Raw genomic sequence first — 20,153 nt, 5'->3', positions numbered from 1 at the left:
CTATCTTCTTTATATTAGGGGCGTTTAGAAAGTAAGCTACACTCAAACAATTTAGGTCAAAAAACACTTTATTGAGAATACTACAAAATCTCCCAGTCGCTGCAGACATTCGTCGGACCGTAGCACTAATTGTTCGATGCTCTGACGATAGATATCCGCTCCCTGGTCCTTGAGCTAGTTTAGAACAGCTGTCTGAACCTGGTGACCGCTGGTAAATTCTCTTCCACCCAACTGTTCTTTGAGTTTGCCGAACACATGGAATTCGCAGGGCGCCAGATCGGGACTGTAGGGTGGATGCTGCCAGACCTCCCATCCAAAACTGCGAAGCAAATCCTGTGTTGTGCGTGACTTGTGAGGTCTTGCATTGTCGTACAAGAGGACAACACCTTTGCTTAACTTTCCACGTCGCTTATTTTTCACAGCTTTGTTTACAAAACAAGTACTGTTCCTCAGACTTCAACGCTAGAGTACGTTTCCAGTTGCCGTGCCATTTTTTTCTCATTCTATGCAGCAACAATTCAAACTATCCGAATGAAATTGCTGCAGTTGGAAGCTGTGGAACTAAAGTATCGTCTGCGCATGTTTCTTTCTTGTTACGGGATGCTGCCATCTATGGAGAAACAAGTGTAACTTACTTTTTGAATGCCCTAAATAGAATATATTAAATGCTAATGCCACCACAATAAAGCAATGTTATGCATAATAGGCATATTAAAAAAATATGAAAGAGCTTTATGTGTCACACCTTGTAAAATTAAAATAAATATTTCTAGTTGGTTGTTGATAATGCTTTTTAAAAAAAAATTTTTAGCATGTTATAGAATTTATTTATTTTTTAACACAACATTGTTTTGTTATGCATATGTTCAAAATAAATAAATACTTATGTGTTACAATACAATAATAAATTGTTATATTGAGTTTTTTTCCATAGAAATGTACCATACTTAATGATTTTAAGTATCTTCATTAGTTTTAAAAGTGTATATTACTGGTCATAATTATTTAAGCTTTTAGAATTGGTTCCATTTTTGGTTTTTACACTGTCTAGGTTATGCAAAACCATTTAACTTTGTGTGTTGTGCTACTATTTGTTTTCCCTTGTCACGTTGGCACTCTGATATGAATTTTTAAGCACATTGTAACAGCAGTTAAAAGTGACTGAAGTCATTGTGTTACTTATTTTTTTTTAATTTTTTTAAAATTTATTTATTTATTTTTTATTTATTTATTTATTTTTTTGTTGAAAAAAGCATTTTAAAGTTGGGGGGAAAAATGCTCCAAAATCTTTTGACAATTAGTGTCTTAATTTCTTTTTTGAATTGTAATACTAATTCTGAAAAACCTCTCATTTTTTACCAAACAAAATTATGTTATTGATCAAAGTTTAATTGAGTTTTGCTTATCTGCAGTCTTTTTCGAAAAAGAATGTGTAATAATGTTTGCCATTATTATAGAGTCGTCCACTTAATGCTAGTTTGTTTCTTACTTTGAGTTCTTTAAATTGTCGAAATGATTACTGAATGAACATCTGCATAGTGACAATTTTTTATGATTTAAAACTTGGCTAAATTTTCTGAAAAAAAAAATGATTTCTCTAAAAGTAAAATAGTAAGTCCATTTTGCAATGCATGCAGCTACACCAATTGTAACCAAATAATTGATCAGTAAGTTTTTAAAGCATAAATTCATTCCAAGAGCACTAAAAAGTTTTCAAGTCTTGAAAAGTCTAAATTTGACCTTTCAATATGTTTGTGAACATAGATTTTATACTAAATGTATGTACATCAATGGCTGATATTTTATTTGTTGCATAATTGCATGAGTTGAAGGTGGTAATTATTTTATTGTTTTAAATCTCCAGGTGAATACGCTGTCACGAGAGGTTATGACAGAAGTGGAGCAGCTAATGAAAAATATTTGGTCTGATCCTAAAGTTACTAGTGTTGTGCTAATTTCTGGTAAACAAGGATGCTTCATTGCTGGTGCTGATATTAGGTTAGTTTTTATTTTGGATAAATTGTAAAGTACATCCATGTACACAGTCCGCCTTGCATAGCCGAATATTAATAGCTTCTTTAGATAGATTTTACTGTGTATGTGTATATATATTTTTTCTTAGAGCTTTCATTTAAATACTTTATTCATTTTCAATTTAGGAAAGTTGTTAGGATTTACTACTCTCGTAAAACAATTGAAAGGTAAAACAGCATTAATCTATATATATAAAGCAGATGGTGTTTCTTTGTACTCGATGGCCAGAAGCACCCATAGCACCTACAGCTCTGAAACTTGGCACAAAATTCGAACATACCCCGGGGGTCTGCAACTCGAAGCCTGAATTCTAAATTTCTAATTAGTTTTTCATAGATAACTATTTAAGCTGAAATTTAACGTTTTTTGCCTAATTAGGGAGTAAAAAAAACCCCCACCCACTAACATATGTCGTTGGAAAGAGCTTTTCTTTCCGAACAGGATGATGTTTGTTTCATTTCTCTCACATAATTAGAACCGGAGATATAAGCGATTGTAATTCTAATTGAGCCAATTTTCAAGGCTAAACTTGATTTTTGTTTCTGCAGTGACGTGATCTTCGGTATACGGTTGCGTTCGAATAGTAGAACCGGTGAATTCTTGATTTGGTTATTGCGCTGTTGTCAATTTTGTTAAATTCATTGTGCAAATGTTAACTGATTTTCATTTTAATTTGAAAGTCACTTGGCGAATTTGGCGATAAACAATGTAGTTGCGGATTATTTGTTTATTTTGCAAAATATTTTAAAATTTCAAAGGATTGCATTTAGGTTTTCAAAGGGTGTTCACACATTTTAGTTAAAAAACATGATTACTGATTGTTTGACATCAGACGGGGGGAAGGGAGTTAATTCTAGACGGGGGGAAGGGAGTTAATTCTAGAGTTTATTTTTTCCTTTTCTCAGAGGATAGCTTTTCAATAGTTAAATTTCTCATATGTGGTGCGGGATTTCCTTTTTGTCCTAGATGAACCGAGTTTTTTAATTGTGTTGTTTTTCTGCTGGGGAGTTGAATCCTTTTTCATATGGGATACGGGATTTCCTTTTTGTTCTAGATGTACCGTGATTTCTGGAAATAGGTATAGAAAATACGAAAAAGATGGATATTGATTAATTAATACCGCTGCCAAATTTATTTAAACAGCTGCCGTAGGCGTCAAACTTGGCGCAAAAACAGGGGGGGGGGGAGTGGATTTTTTTATTTAATGGACTTCCTTTAAGTTCTTAGCATGGGCATCGCCGTGCGGACACAGCTAGTAATTTTAAATGCAACAGAAACTTTTACTGTGGTTTGACCCATTATTTTTATAAATTTATGTTAGCAAATGGTAATATTAGCAACTTATTTTGTTATCTTTAATATTTTAATCTATATGTTTGTTTCAAATGCTATTTTAATGTATTAAAATTTCTTGTGTTCACATTTTAATTTACTTTAATTATTTTAGCATGCTTGAAGCTTGCAAATCAAAAGAAGAAGTCACACAGTTATCGAAAGCTGGTCAAAATTTCCTTGAAGAGATAGAAAAAAGTCAAAAACCTGTTGTTTCAGCAATAATGGGCACTTGCCTTGGAGGAGGTTTGGAGGTAATTTACAAAATTAGAACTTAAAAATTGAGTATGTGCTATAATTTGTATATACAATTACTTTCAGTGAACATTGAACATTTACTCCTCTTTTTGCTAGTCTTTTTTTAGGATGTTACTGAAAAAGAATTAAGTTGATCAAACCAATCTTGTCTACCACATTGAATATCCCTGTCAAAAGTTATGAAAAATAATTGCATAAAAATCTTCAGTAGTCCGTCCCATTTTTTGCCTGAGATGACGTTTTTAATTTATTGTTAACAATGCATATTAAGATAAAATGGCAAATTCTAAAGAATTTATTATTAAAAATGTCAAAGTTTTGCTTTGAAATCATCTAGTAGCTTAGCAACTGTTAATGTTGCCAATGCCAGAGATATAAATAACAACCCTCGATGCCACTTTATGTGACAGTTATAGTTCCCACTGAAAATGGCTTTATTTGAAGGATTTTCAAAATGGTGAAAGTTCAGCATTTAAAATAAAATAACGTGTTAATGAGTGAACCTTCTAAGAGCTCTCTCTCTCTATTAAACAACCACCTCCCATAACAACTGGTTCTCGAAAGTACTGAATATGTTGCTTTAGAGAAGTTTCATATTTTTAATATAATACTGCTAATTAGCAGTCCCATGTAAACATCTTAAACTTGGTATATTTGACTTATATGTGGTTATTAACTTGGTTAAGACCCTCTCCTTTTTTTTTACCTGTTTATTAAATGTATTATTCCCTTTGATTCATCTATCTTTTTACAGCTAAATATTGTCTGCTTTTGAGAATTTTTAAGGAAACGTTCTTTTTAACAAAAATATTTTTTAGTCTTAATTTATATGGCCATTTATTGAAAAATTTCCCTGAACTTATTCCTCCACTTATATTCACTACTAGCAGTATCCGCACGGCTTTGCCCGTAGTAGAAAATTAAAGGGGGAATTTGGTTTGTATATTTACAAATAATGGATGATGAATTTCTCGCCAATTTGCTATGTTAATTTGCTCACCACGTTATTGTTTGTCCACGTTATGGTAATTTGCTTGGTAAAATGTTCTTAAATGGGGAATAGAAAAATAACAAAATTGAATTTTTGAAAAATCGCTTCTAGGTGCTCATCCCTATGCTACGAACTAATTTTGTGCCAAATTTCATGAAAATCGACCAAACGGTTTGGGTGCTGTTCGCGTAACAAACATCCTGATCTCCAGACATACTGTATTTTTGGGAATAAGCCTCGCACCCTCCACAAAGGCGCACCCAACATTAAATAACTTAAAAGCACAATCAGTAGTAAAGAAAGCTGGATTAAATTTAAATAAATATTTTTTTTTATTTCTCGTTAATATTTTTAATTAACAATAATGAAATATTTTTTTAAATCCCCATTTTGCACTTTTTGCCTTTGTCATCCCTCAATTGGCCATCACTTTTGATGGTTAATTTATCTGATTTCCAATGGCAAACGCATCTCTTGTCAATGCCAAACTCTCCGGCAGCTAGACGATTTCCAATTGTTTCTGCTGTTATCACCTTAAACTTAAAGCTGCAGCATAACTTTTCAATCGCTTAGGAGCCATTTCAAATGCAACTCTGAAAAAATTCCGCAAAAAAAGATAAGCCAAGAACGCACGAACAACAGCGAAAGATGCAAACACGACAATGTGAGGGAATAATAAAATTAGAGTTGGGATACAAGTTTCCAATTAGGTTGTTTGATTACCTCGAGCAACCCACTTTTGTGAGGGGGGTTGGTAAATTCCCTTTACAAAACTGGACATCCACCTCCCTCCCTTACTAGTACTTTTGCTTACAATGCTCCTCTCCCTGACCCCTTTGCTCCATCGCAATAAAAGGCTTGCTCGCCCATGTGGATCAGCGTTTATCTCCTCAGTGAAACACATGCAATCGCTGCCTCACCTTCCCTCCCCCTATTTGCTTTACTTGTTGCCCAAGGTCGAAGGATTTCGCAAAGTGAAAGAAAACGATGTGGTGCCATGTATTAGCAGCATCTTCAACTTTTTTTTAATTTTAACTTAGAACTTTTTTTAAACTTGAAAATTAAAAAAAAAAGATTGTATCCGCCGCACCCCTTATATGCTCCCCTCCGGCAATTTTTTTTACCTTTTTTCTTGTATGCGCCGCGGCGCTTATTCCCGAAAATACAGTACAGACTTTCAGCTTTATTATAAGTAGTGATGTAAAATACCCGGGTATTTATTTTTAGGGGTAAATACCCAAAATGGGTATTTACTCGGGTATTTATTTCAAAAATTTATATTCAACTAAAGTACTTTTCTGTATGTATTTCACTATGTGTATATACAGGGTCTATTCCAAAAGTAATGCAATTTTTTTTAAAGTAATTTATTGAACAGATTTGCAAAAACATTTAAAATTCTTCAAAGTAATGTCCTTGGCCTTCTGCACATTTTTTCCATCGTCTCAGCCATGACTGGTAAGTGCCCCGAAAGGTGGTTTTTGTAGACCTCCTCTAAAGTCTTCATCACGGCTGATTGGATCTCTTCTATGGATGAAAAATTGGTTTATTTCAGGCCTGCCTTAATCCGAGGGAACAAAAAGAAGCCTGCCGAGACTATAAGGGGCTGGGACAGCTTTGTGTTTAGCCAGGAACTCGCGGATTCGCATGTGTGAAACAGCTTAGCAATCTAATACGATATTCACATTAAATGTGTTGGATATGCTTGCCTAATCAATGTTGATAGCCAAATTTCAGATATAAAAAGCCATTCTACAAAAATTAAAAAGCTTAACTGGTTATAAAAAAAGCAGCAAACATCTTCTCCAATTATGACATTGAAAAGAAAGATTCTTTGGTTCATGATATGTTCCTTTCATAATTTCAACAAGTCTTTCAATAAAAAATATTATAAACTGTGTTATACATATGTATGTATCAGTTTTACCAATTATTTCATGTTTAGATTGTAAAAAAAATTCCATTCACTTTTTGCATTTTTTTGTAAAATACCCAGTTTTTGGGTATTTACTCAGACCTTGGGTACCCAGACCTTGGGTAAATACCCAAAAAATATTTACCTACCCGCTGGGTATTTACCCGATCCATATCACTAATTATAAGTAAAGATGGGGCAAACCTAATCTGGCAGCATTGTGAAGGCTGTGCAGATCCTAATCACAGCATTACGACACTGCCAGGTTAGTTTTGCCCCTAATATAGCTGCTTTAAAAAATTTAAAAAAAAAACCTGATGCATAGATATTACCATTTTTAGGTTGCATTAGCTTCACATTATCGCATAGCAGTCAAAGATAAAAAAACTGGTTTGGGATTACCTGAAGTTCTTCTTGGTCTTCTTCCTGGTGCAGGAGGTACTCAACGTCTTCCTCGTGTGGTAAGATTGTATAGCAATATATTATCTGAACTGGTTAATATTTTTTGGTATTTATTTTGCAGTATGGGATCCCTGTTCCAAAATCCGGAAAACTGGAAATTCAAAACCTTTTCCTTAAAAACAAATTGAGTGTGTGAATTTTTTTTGTAATTTTTAATTTTGAAACTCGTTAACAATTTTCTATTACTTTGTTGAAAATACAGATTTTTAAGTTTCTGGAATTTTCAAGAGGCGGAAAAAAAAGGTTTCCTTTTTTTTTTTTTTTTTTTTTGAGAATTAGAAAAGTGGATGTTTTACAAATTAAAATGAAGTATACATTATTTATACTTTCTTAGAAAACACAAAAAATGTGACATGTTCTAACCGTCATTCAACTGTTAACTTTGAATGAAATGTATTTTTTGTAAACAATTTTTTTTTTTGACAGAAATTGTTTTTTTTTTTTGTAAAATAAATTCTGAGATTTTAAACTGAAATTTTTGTTTTTTAAACTTTAGAGTTACATACATTAATATCAGGGTTCCACTTCCTGCTTGATTCGAGTTATCCTGAATTAACTGTATTTTATGTGACATATGTTTCAGTTATTTCTGTTTATAAAGACATTTGTTTCAAAACATTTTCAACAATCTTAAGATTTTCATCATTATTCTGCTTATTACCATTTGCTTTACTTCTGTTTGCTTGTATACTTGCATTTGGTTTCTGCAATTGATATGAACTAACATTATATTTATGATAATAAGTCATAAAATAATATGTACTTACCTCTTGCATTTAGTTTCCGAAACTTGTTAAATTATGGCAAAAAATAAAGTTTCCTTTCAAAAATGTTGTAAAAGTTAACTTTAACATACTTAACTTGAAACATTGTCTCAACTTGTGAATTTTGAATCAATGTGCATAATATATGTTTTTATTACTTATTTACATATGAATTTTAATACAATAGATATCCCTGCCTAATGCCTTGGACATGATGCTAACTGGAAAAGTTATCCGAGCAGATAAGGCGAAGAAAATGGGATTAGTTGATTTATTAGTTGATCCATTAGGTACTATAATCTGCTAGAAGAGTTTTGTTTCTTTTATTTTATTTCAAATGTAACAATATTATTTTTATCTCCCTAAAGGCCCTGGTACAAAGCCACCTGAAGAAAGAACACTTGAGTATTTGGAAGAAGTTGCTATAAATGTTGCTAGAGATTTATCATCAAAAAAACTGAAAGTTGACCGCACAAGACCTCTTTCGGAAAGTAAGTATCAAGAAATTTTTGGTAGAATACTAATGCTCTGATATAATTATGACCACCAAATCAAAGTTGTGCAAATTGGTGTGGTGGTTGCATTTCAAGTCATGGTGTCTTCCATGTTGCAAAAGTCTGAAAGTTACATTGTTATTATGCTTCACGGAAAATTTGGAATGTTTAGGGAGTGAATCTTCCATGTTATTTTAAATGTACATATTATTTCACATGCATATGCTTTGTTTTCATATGACCTTATGCTCAACTGTGCATTTAAAAAACAGTTAATTCCTTACATTTCTGAACTACTGAATTAAGCTTGATTTTGGAGTTCTAACTGTAAGAGCCGGGACATGACTATAATGTAGGTGATCATTCCTAGTACTTAAGTCAGAATCACAAAAAGTATAAAAATTCAAAAGAAAGTACAGTTCAATTAAATGCATACTCTTTAATTATGTAAACTAAATTGCTGAAAATAAAATTGAAAAATATTTAACGGGAGATAATGAACGACAATGATAAACAAGTATAAATTTCATTTTTAAAAGTGGGATTTTATTTGTAAAAATTAATGTTAGCTAAAAGAAACCAAAAAGCAGCTCCCCCCCCCCCCCCCCACAATCAAGCTATGCTCAATTTTTTGCCAAGTAATTTCATGCTGCCATCTTTCAAAATGAAAATGAATAATTTGAAAATTTTTGTGAAAAACTTTTTAATTTCTATTGTAATCTGATTATTTCGATGTGAATTAGGAATAGAGTTGAGATAAATGCATACATTCAAGATATTGTTATATCTTGTATAAAAATGAATAACCTAGGTGCTGTTTTTTTATAAATAACTCTTATGTATCTGAATTTAAACAAAATGCTTTTGAAGTACAAATTTTGCATGTCGCTGATATCACATTCAAAATGATCTGTAAAATATACAAAGAAAATGATTTTTTTTTAAAGTCAAGATTGTTTGCATTTTAAATTACTTTTACACATTTACCCTTCAGGTCAGTCACAATGAGTAGGGGGGGGGGGGGTAATTTCAATGTGATCCAAAATTTCAGGTGTCAAATTTGGCATTAGTGTTAGAAGTTTAGGTGTCAAATCAAAAACTTTGGTTACAAATGAGACCCCATTGGGGTACCATATGAGGACACCTCATGTTTTCATGACCTAGTGTGATCCCAGATATGGCATTCAGGCTTTCACGTGCTGCCTACAGGCTCAGATGTGATGACTCAAATAACTTTCATACCAGCTAGATGAAGGCAACTGGGCTCTCAATATGCAAAATTACAGTAGGAGTTTAATTTAGCTGAGATTGCCTGATCCAAATAGGCTGTCAACAGATCTTTAAGATGCCATATAACCATGTGACATTTGCTCGGACCATTTTCTGCATATAGGAAACATCTTAAAAATCCTCCAACTGAACATCTTGATCACGGGTTCAAGAAAGCATAGGAGGCCAAGGGATAACCACTGTGCTACCCAGCTAATATATGTTAAATATTGTAACATGTAATGTGATTAATGCTCTATCTAAAATGTGAGTTTGTCACATGCTTTATTAAGTGAACTTAAACTTTAAGTGAAACTTATTTTACTTTAAGTGAACTTAAAAGTGAATATTTTTAAGTGAACTTGCCCTTGTCCCCCTTTTTATTTTTCGAAAATGACATTGTGAAAATCTTACTATCTGTCATTGAACCATTCAAAATAAACTGAAATTTAAACTTGAGTTGGTCTTTAATATGTTGAGAATATCCACCTTCAAACCAATTTGTTCAAAACAAGAAAATCAATGTTCGCAAAAATTTAAGAAAAAAAAAACAAAAAAGCAGCGTAGGAAACTTTAAACATGTCATAAAGCTGTGTTTAAAAGTACAAAAAGAACCCATTAATGAAGGTACTATAAAAAGTATCCCTAATTCAAAATGTTTATCTTCACCTGAAAAAACTTGAAAAAGTTCAAATAAATATATGAAAAATAAATTGAGAATTTTAACTAAGGAACCTATTTCATTGCTTGATCATCACAGTTGAGGTAAACTTCACACATTAGGTAATTTCAACAACAGGAACATTAAAGTGAGTTTTGTACGAATTAAAATTTCAGCAAATTACTTTTGTGATAAAATAACACATAATAAAAGTTCATCTACATATTCAGGTGTCTTCTTATTCTTATTCCCTGCAAATTTTCCTGCTGATAGATTTTATTTAATTATTCAATTTTATTTCCTTTGTGTTTCAGATGTTTTAATGCTAGTAATATTGACTATTATTGTTTTGCGCAGGACTTTTAAAAGCTGCTCTCAAATTGGAATTTGTCCGAGAACAAATATTTAAAAAAGCTAGAAGTCAAGTCATGAAGCAAACCCAAGGACTCTATCCATCTCCTTTAAAAATCCTTGATGTAAGTTGCATTTGTTTTTATTACATCTTAGGCCAGCTTTTCCCAACCTTATCATTCTGAGGCACTCTAATATCATTGTATTAATATTTTTCAAAAAAAAAAAAAAAAAAACTTTTGTAGAAAGAATATTCGTTATATGAAATAATAATGAATGTTAATAAGATATTTTATAAAACTGTTTGAAAGCAGTATTATATGATGACAATTCTTGGAGTGTTATTCTTTCTCTGAGCTTGATTCCCTTAATAAAGTACTGCTCAAGTGTAAATTAAAATATGTTGTTTCAATAGTCAATATAAATAGCATACAATATTCAAAATTAGTCACAATATTGGTTAGCCCAAGCCCAAATAAACTTTCTAATAATTTTATTTTTCATTTTAGAAACAAGCCATGCAATCAGCTCTTGATTTTTTAGAACACTTAATACACAAATCATATATTATATATTATTTATATATTATACTTATCATTCAAAAACTTATGCTGAAATCAGTTTCTTTATGTGTTTATGTGAAATTAGAATTGTTTCAAGATCACTATATACTGAAGTTTTTATAGTATAAAGCTTTAAAATTTTTATTCCCACAATCTCCACGGGTGTGTTTTGACACATACCCTTCAAATGCAAAGAAAAAAAAAGGAACTTTTATGGTTATTCCAAAGGTGGCTGCGTTTTTTTTTTTTTTTTTTTTTGTTTTTTTTTGCAATAATATTCTAATTTTCTCCCCCCCCCCCAACTCATTATTGTATGGGTCCAATAGTTAACATTTTGTATCAGTTAGGTAAAAGTTATGTGCCCTTGAATTTGTAAGTCAAATAAAACTTTCACAACAGTTTCAATATTTTTTAGGTAGTCAGAACTGGTATTGAAAAAGGGCCAGTAGAGGGCTATGCTGCTGAAAGCGATGGATTTGGAACACTTAGTCAGACTTCTCATTCTAAAGCTTTAATTGGATTATATAATGGCCAAACTTTATGCAAGAAAAATAGATTTGGTGCTCCTTCCAAGAAACCACAGTACGTAATTTTCAGTATTTTGTCAAATATTACTACACCTAAAAATTTATGTATACTGTTTAAAAATTGAACTTTACCCATGAACTAGGAGAAGAAATGTAATCTTATTTATTTTATTTTTTAAAGATTTAATCTCTTATAGTACATTTTATTTAATCTCTCATAGTACATTTTATATTAACAAATTTTTGAAAATTTACGTTTTAGTTCGGTAACGAATTTTCTTCTTGATTGTCATTTGCGACTAAAAATTGTTTCAGAGTTTTTTGCTTTGAATTGCTTGATCAACTGTGGGGTTTCCATTATTTTTCCATTGGGTCTTCATGACTATCGTTGGAAATATTAAACCCAATCGTGAAGTCCTTCGTGATGCGATGAAACAATAAATGCATTATCATTTCTGAAAGATTTTCAAGAAAAAGAGTCGCCGCTCTGGTCCTCAGCGAAGAAAGATTGTCTGTGCCAGGGTTTCCTCTGATTGCACAAAGGAGGGCAAGATGAAACAGAAAAAATTTCAGAGCGGCTTCTAACAGCTATAAAACAAGTTTATCATCGAAAAGTGGAATTAAAAAAGAGAGAGAGAGAAATGCTTGTTTCATTCTTGTAGGTGAAAAATAATTTTGATCGGTTTGTATAAAAATGGATTAAACGAAACTTTCCGGTATACCTATTTTGTAGGATCAGCAGAAAATGATGTTGGAAGCGAGATGATGTATGAAACGTACAAGTTCTCAGAAGTGTTAATGGTACACTAAGAACTGTTAAAGAAAAGGATCAAAATTGAATTATGTTTGAACCTGAAGCAGATTTTTTAAGGAATTTTCTTTGTCACTGAAAGACTTTAGGAACACACACTTAATAATAAGATAAAACCTAAAACTACAAATGTTCTAAACCTCATAGTGAAATGTCATGTGGCAACAAAGCAGGTCCACCAAGAGAAAAGGTGGGCCCCTTGTCAGTTTGACTAGTGGGCCCCCTAACACGGTAAATCCGTTAAATTCATCGAGTACGATTCTGAGCTGAACCCCTAGTTTCAGACTAGGCTGACATGGCCTCTTGCCACCCCTGCAACAAATTGCAATATAAAAATACCAGTCTCGTGTACTTATACTTTTAAACTACAGACGAACTCGTATACAATGAATGCAAAGGGACCGCGATGTTTTCTCATAACGGATATTTCGGGTGTCTATAAGTTTTTAGACATATATCCACGTGTGGTCTTGTTGGAAAAAAAAAACTCAACATTCATTCGGGGGCAGGCAAAATAGGAATTAAGACTACAGACGAACTCACTTACAACAAATGCAAAGGGACCGCAATATTTTCTCATTATAACTAAGTGCTCGTAAAAAAACGAGTTCGTAAAAAAAATCCTAAAAATTCATCATAGTTGTTTTTTTTTTCTTCTTCTTCTCCTTTTTAATCTCATTGTTTTTGAGGAATACGTATTACACACATAAAGTAAACACACCAGTAGTGGCCAGTACTTCATTTTGCTTCAGTATTACCCACTTCAAGATTTATATTTGAAAAAATAGGATTCTCGGTCTCTCAATGGATTTGAACGTGCCTCCTGCACGTTTGATGCACTTTAGAATCCATTGGAAGACCTGGAATCCTATTTTTTTCGAATTTAAAAACCTTGAAGTGGCCACTACTGGGATGTTTAGCTTATATAGTTTTTAATTGCTTGTTTACTTCATAAATTCAAAAATGTGCTGCCATTGCTTCTTCTAAAGATTTATTACTTATCACTAACTTCCTCTTGACATCGAAATATTAAAGAAAATTAACCAAAAAAGGATAAGCTGAGCTGGAAGTCATTAGAAATTTTATGAATCCCAAAAATATTGCTCTCTTTAAGCGGGGTTTGCTTGTTAAAAGGGAGTTTTGCTCCCATAGACTTAACACTGTACCAACCAAGTACTTCTGCTTTCCTCAATAAATCCGTGTTCTCGCTAAATCAGTGCTCGCTATAAGCGAGTTTGGCTGTATATCTAAAAATCTGCTCAAATTATATTGGCACTTGAACTTCTACTATTGGATATATCCATGACAAATTTTTCACCTGACAGTCAAATTTAAACTTCATTGTTTACTTATGAAATCCTATGCAGATTTTGGATATTTAATGTCAAGTTGATGTTTGAAAGATACAAATTTTGTTTAAAAAATATCTATGTACCTATTTTGCTATGTAATTATTACTTATTCATTTTATTTATTTATTAATTTTAGGTCAGTTGCTGTTCTTGGTGCTGGTCTAATGGGTGCTGGTATCGCTCAAGTTAGCATTGATAAGTCTTTTGATGTCATTTTAAAAGATGTCAGTCAAGATGGTTTATCTAGAGGTCAAAATCAAATATATAAAGGGCTCGATTCTGCTGTGAAAAGGAAAAGGATTTCATCGTATGTTTTTACTTCATTAAAATTGTTATGCATTTAAGAGGGAATCATAAAAAACTTGTCATTTATGCTCCGCCAACTAGAAATTTATGCTCATCAGTTTTTATTTATTTTTTTTAACTGGGAAGCACATTTAATGTAATTGTTTTTAATCCAAACCAAAGGATGGGCAATTTTTATGGAGAAATGCATTTGCATTAGGGAACCACTAATTTATTATGCTTGATTTTTTTTTTTTCCCCTCCTGTCCCATGAAGCAACACTGGAAAAAGTTATGTCCTCAAATGATCTATTATTTCTTTACATAGGTCTTAACTAGATTCTGTCATTTTTGTACCAGTGAAAATTTTTCCTAATTTAAGCTCTTTCTTATATTATTTCGAAATGCTTTGAGAAAAAGTAAAGCTAAAAAATTGGAATTAGTTGAGATAATAAAACTTTTTTTAATTTGTGTATAGTTATTTAGTTCAGTTATACTGAAAAATGAATTCTTAAATGATACTATTTAAAATTAGGTTGCTATAAAATGTAAAATTTTATTTAAAAAGAGTTTAAAATTTGGGAAAATGATGTTTGGTTATTATAATTACATTTTGAGAGTATTAGTCAGAAAAGTATTAGTTTTTTTGTGAAGAAGTGAAAAACTTCTTAAAGTGTAGCGATAAAAATTTTACCATTGACAATGATACCCAATAGGAATTTTATGATGGTTGCACAAGATTCCTGCATTTTTAGGCAAAAGCCCGGTCTTTCTGAAAATTATCACTGGGAAATAAAAAATTAAGCCATTAACTTTTAGAGCTCTAGTTCTTTGAAATAACATTGACTCTGAAATTTTACACTACATCAAATACAATTTTATATTTTCACAAAACTACAAAAGTCACAAAAAAACCTGTAAAATTATTTAAAAATAAATAGCTTTAGCATGGCCAACAAATGAATACGTTCAAAATAATGATACATTTATTAACAAGCATGGAAAGGCCAGAATTATCTGCGAAAAAATTTTCAACTTGTAAGATTTGCTGAGGCAGTTAATATTATAGTAATTACGTAAAAGAGTATTAACTACTGCAACTCTTATACAAATAGCCCCAGTATTATTCACTAATATCACTGCACGGTAAAAAAAAAAAGTGCCTTACAATTGTTTCTATGCAAAACGACACCCTGAATCCCAATCAAAGCTCAGTTTTCTCCCACTGCATCCTACTTTTCAGAAATGCTGACCCCATTTTTTTTCTTTTTCCAGTCTCGACAGTTTTATAGCTATATTTTTAATTGGAGAGAGGAAGATTTGGAAGGGAGCATTATATTAGCCATTAACCCTCTTCTGAGGGGCACATAGTAGTATTCCCCCCTTAAATATTTTTTTAATTGTCTTTTTTTTCTAGGGGTTTGTTTTACAATATTTTCATTTATTTTTCAGCATAAGAGCAGTGTATAGGACTCACTCCTATGAGTCCCATGTTCAAATTATTTTAACATTATAATTGTTTTCCCTGAAATATTGTAAGCATCGTACTTTGCACCAGGCCCGTGTCCAGGATTTCATAAAGGGAGTTTTTGCAGGCCTGTCACTTCAAAATATTTTGTTTTGAAGGGGAGGGGCAAAGCGTTTGATCGATACATTTTATCTGAAAAAACAACAAAATATGTACAAAAATGCTTAAATTCATCATGTTTGCAGGGATGTGCCAGTTGTGACAAACTGCTCCAAAAGACTGCTAAATGAACTTTTCTGCTCCAAAATCGGACAAACTTGCGCCAAAAGTGCGATTTTGCATTTAATGTTGCAGTTCCTTCAGCATATTTGGCAGTTTTTTCAGATTATCATCAAGTTTACTCATTTGGAGCTTGTTTTTACGATTTTTTTTTATATAGCCCCGATTTTTTGCATATTTCAAAATCCGATTGCAGCCGCTTTTGAAAAATTCAATCCTTTTAATTTATTATGTGATCGTTTCCTTTGAGTTGAAAAATTTTGCATTGACCATTATTTTCAACCATTCTTATCTTTTGTTTTCAGGAGAAGAGGACTTGTAAGTTTGTCTTCTTGCCACGCCCACTCAAATATTTCAAATCTAGTTGCATCCGAATTGATCTTAGCAAATGCTGTGTGTAAAAATTAATATTGTTCACCAGTTTTTAATCTTGGGTTTCTTAAGATTTTAGGACAGAAAATTGATCCCTAATTTTGGTTGGAGACACATAAGATAGCAAAAATCGGGGAATTCTAATGCTCTGGCGATGAAAATGCAGATATTTAAAGTTTCTGAGACTCAAGCATTTCTTTCCATATTCTGAGCCTGCCTCAAAATTTTTATTTATATTTTTTCACGTGTATTTTAAAATTCCTTTTCTTATGACATCATTTCTCAAAAGCATTTTTTTTTCATTGTAATTTCATTATTAATTTTGTGATTAAATATCAAATAGTTAAAAATTAAAGGTTTTAATGGTTTTCTTTGCTTGATCTTCAGATTTGTTAATCGAGTAGCTCAGTATGTAACATATGACTATGTGTATAAGGTCAAATGTTAGTAAATAACTTACAGGTACCAAAAAAAAAGATTAATAAATAGCTCTTTAAAACTCACTTGTAATTTGTTGAGGTAAAGTTTTTAAATTTAACTATTCTTTTTTGCTTTTTTTTAGCCTTTTTGAACATCTTTTTGAGTTTTATGTATTTATATCTTGTGTCTTTTACATATATATATGAACTACATAAAAGCAAACAAAATTTTAAAATAGATATCAAACACTAAAACTTAAATGTGAACAAAAGCAGTGATGTATTAAGCAAAGTAAATATGTGAACTAAATTTAAATCAGTGTAAGAAAAAAGTAGAGCAGGACATGGCTTGTTTTTTGTGAAAAATATTAGATAAAAAAGAAAATAAATAAATATAAAATAAAATAAAAATAAACAAATAAATAAATGTAATTAAGAGAGCTTCAATTAGTAGTTGGAGTGTTGGAGTTACGGTTTTTTGCATCCTTAATCTCCTTTTTTATCATTTTATCATGTCACACATGTTTCTGTGCGTGAAATATACATAGTTGCTACAAATTGATGCGAAATTTAACTTTTCGCTGCTGCAAGCTGCTCCAAATTTGCAATTTTACTGCTCCAGGCTGATCCAAATTCACCGTTTTACTTCTCCAAACTCACCATTTTCCTGCTCCCAAGATTGTGTTTGTAAAATCCAGGGAGAGGGGTAGCAATTGACCCCCCTGATCTCCCAAATGACGGGCCTGCTTTTGGCTTCAATTATTTTCATTCTTAGTTGCATTGTCAGGAAAACACACTTCAGTGTGCAAATAATTCTTCACTGTTTAAGGTCATAATGAGGAGCTTAGCAGTTTGGAGGGGAGGGGGGATGGTTCAAATTCACAGAAGATTAGGTTTTAAGTAATATACTACCTATTCTATTAATGTATTTTTCACACAGCAGAACCTCGTTTAGCCAGCACCTGTTTATCCGGATCAAATTTGTAGAAAAAATATATTTACGTAAATAATCATTTAAAATTGTGATTTCAAGAACAGAAGTTTAAATGCACCAAATACTCGGTTTCATTTCAATTAAGCATACTACTCCTGCAAAGGACGTACAATAAAGTATAGTACTAATTTAACAAACAATATGATATACTTTGGATGTCAGCCTAATACTATTGCAGCTGAATTATAACTGATGAAGTAATTGAGAAAAAATGGTATGATATAGTTTTGTTAAAAAGCATTGTTTTTTGGTGCAATAAAAGATAAGTCTGCATATTTAAGAATATTATTGATTATTATTAGGATTTTCGTTTATTAGGATTGTCTTTGGTCCTATCTAGTTCGGATAAATGAGGTTGTATTGTACATGTAAGGATCGTTATGAACCCCACATCCCAGAAGGAAATTTCTGGTTGGGCAAGAAAACCTCAGTATTTATCCATTTTACTGCTTGTTTAGATTCAAACCTATTATCTGTTTACAGTGCAATATATTGCAACAAGTACTGAGAAAATATCACAAACTCTTTTATAACATATGTTTTCAGGTTTTAATATTGTAAGATAATGCTTAGCAAACTAAATAGGAAGAGTTTTGATGCAGATGTAAATTACATTAACAAACGCAATTACTATGCATCTACAGAGCGGCAACAGTTATCGCTTTTTGTGAAACGCCCCAGATCAAAATCCCTTATGAGAAGCAATATTAAACAAAGTATTGACAGCCCATTCAACTGTTCCTCCATCTCTGTTTTTCCAAAATATGATTTTAGTTGATTAAGAGAAGACAGTGTCGTAAGTTACCAGGCAACTTCAAAGAGAATGCTTTTTAAAAAAGTTCTGTACTAATTTTAAGTCAAATATGCACAATTCATTTATTTTTTTATTTTTTCTCCAATGGGAGGGGTTTAACCCCTAAAACCCTCCCCTTGGACACGGCTCTGCTTTGCACCATCAGCGTCGCCTCACAGTTCTGTAGTAAAGAACCTTTTCTTATTATTCAACTTACATTCACACATGAAATTAAGATTAAAATGAACTCAAGTATGGTTATGATATAGTATTTTATATTTCTGGGGATGTTCTGCTCCCATTGTTTTGCATTGTATCAAACTGATAAACAGCGCCTGCGCTGGAAAAATCCAATCCAAAATAGCTTAAGTTAAGCTATTTTGGATTGGATTTTTCATTGTTGTGAAGCTAGAATTTCCAGAGCAAAGTTTCGGGTTTTGCCAAATTGACCAAAAATAACAATTTTGTTTAGTAAATAATTCATGTGCCGCTGATATTTGCTCACAGTGGAAAATCACCAAAGGCAATAACTTGCCAGAAAAGACAACCACTGAAACACGCACTCTGATCCAAAATGGCTGATCTTGAGCTGATGCGTCAACCCCTATATATATAGGGGCCTTGGGTAGATTGACCAGTGAATGAACACCTAAACGGAATTTCCTTTTTAAAAAATTTATAGCATCGTTATAAAAATTGTAGTATTTGCCACATCACAGTGAAACTGCATTAAATGATGTATAATTTTATTTTTTTTTAAATGAATAGTTTTATCTTTCTGCATTAAAGCTTTTTTTGTGGGGGGGAGGGGGTGAAATGAAAAAAGTGTTCCGGCCCAGTGTTTGACATCCAAATCAATGAACAAACACAGCATTGTCTAATTGTTTTCTTTCATGGGTAGAAGGAGGTTACTACTGCCAATTCATATAAGAAAATGTTTTAAAATCTTATTTTGTCACAAAAAATTTGAGTTGTTCATTCACTGGGTGGCGTTCATTCACTGGTCGGTCTACCTTAGTTGGGTTTTGGTGACCTTAGGAAGTTTGATATCATTGGTTAGGAGGAGGAAAGATGAAATAGGAATGTATAAAGTAGGTTTTTGCACTTGTTTGCACTGTGCATTTATTAACATTCAGGTAATCATCACTGAAAAAAAATTTGTTTTTTAAAAATGACAGGGCCGCTGGTGATTGGGAGTTTACTGTATTTCATTCATGGACGTTGAATTTAATATAGGAATTGAAAACTAATACGTTATTTAAGAGATGACTATTGGGAAATCTCATAAGCACAGCACAACTAATTCAGCGCTGCCTCGTATAAACAAGAGCTATGTTTTGTTCGCCATTGGAATGGACCATTTTATGGTATACAATGAAATCTCATTGCGATGAATACCAATACAACGAAATTTCTAGTGTTCCCGCTAGGCCGTTTTTGAAGGGCGCAGCGCCCTGCCCTTTGATACCATTGATGAATGATACCACCTGTTAACTGTAATACTTCTTGCAGAGTTAGTGAAAGAACTAACATTTCATCTACTTTCTGTGAATAACTGATGAAGAGACTTCTTTAAAAAATAACTAGAATTTATTAACAAGTGAAAAAATGTAAATATAATTGTATAAACATAACTGAAGCCAAAGGTAAAAAAAGATTAATTAAATATGACTAGCAAGTTAAGCTCATCCTAATACGGCTCGCTAATCTATTACTACGATCAGCCAAGCACAGTCGGCAATCCGCCGAACAATACGAGC

At 32.2% G+C, this 20,153-nt stretch overlaps 1 protein-coding gene across 1 annotated transcript in view; it reads left to right on the top strand.

The window, feature by feature from the left end:
* The window catches only part of LOC129228182 (trifunctional enzyme subunit alpha, mitochondrial-like), a 57,439-nt gene that overhangs the window by 12,444 nt on the left and 24,842 nt on the right, over nucleotides 1-20,153 (top strand). The window contains exons 3-10 of the mRNA XM_054862843.1: nucleotides 1,865-1,998; nucleotides 3,482-3,620; nucleotides 6,872-6,991; nucleotides 7,944-8,046; nucleotides 8,125-8,247; nucleotides 10,538-10,656; nucleotides 11,510-11,676; nucleotides 13,921-14,091. Of these exons, the coding sequence (XP_054718818.1) occupies nucleotides 1,865-1,998; nucleotides 3,482-3,620; nucleotides 6,872-6,991; nucleotides 7,944-8,046; nucleotides 8,125-8,247; nucleotides 10,538-10,656; nucleotides 11,510-11,676; nucleotides 13,921-14,091 (1,076 nt within the window). The remainder of the gene's footprint in view (nucleotides 1-1,864; nucleotides 1,999-3,481; nucleotides 3,621-6,871; nucleotides 6,992-7,943; nucleotides 8,047-8,124; nucleotides 8,248-10,537; nucleotides 10,657-11,509; nucleotides 11,677-13,920; nucleotides 14,092-20,153) is intronic.

This window comes from Uloborus diversus, chromosome 8 (assembly GCF_026930045.1).
Source record: "Uloborus diversus isolate 005 chromosome 8, Udiv.v.3.1, whole genome shotgun sequence".
Classification (NCBI taxonomy): Eukaryota; Metazoa; Arthropoda; class Arachnida; order Araneae; family Uloboridae; genus Uloborus; species Uloborus diversus.
Note: the sequence above shows the minus strand (reverse complement) of the source record. Positions and strands in the feature narration are given on the sequence as shown.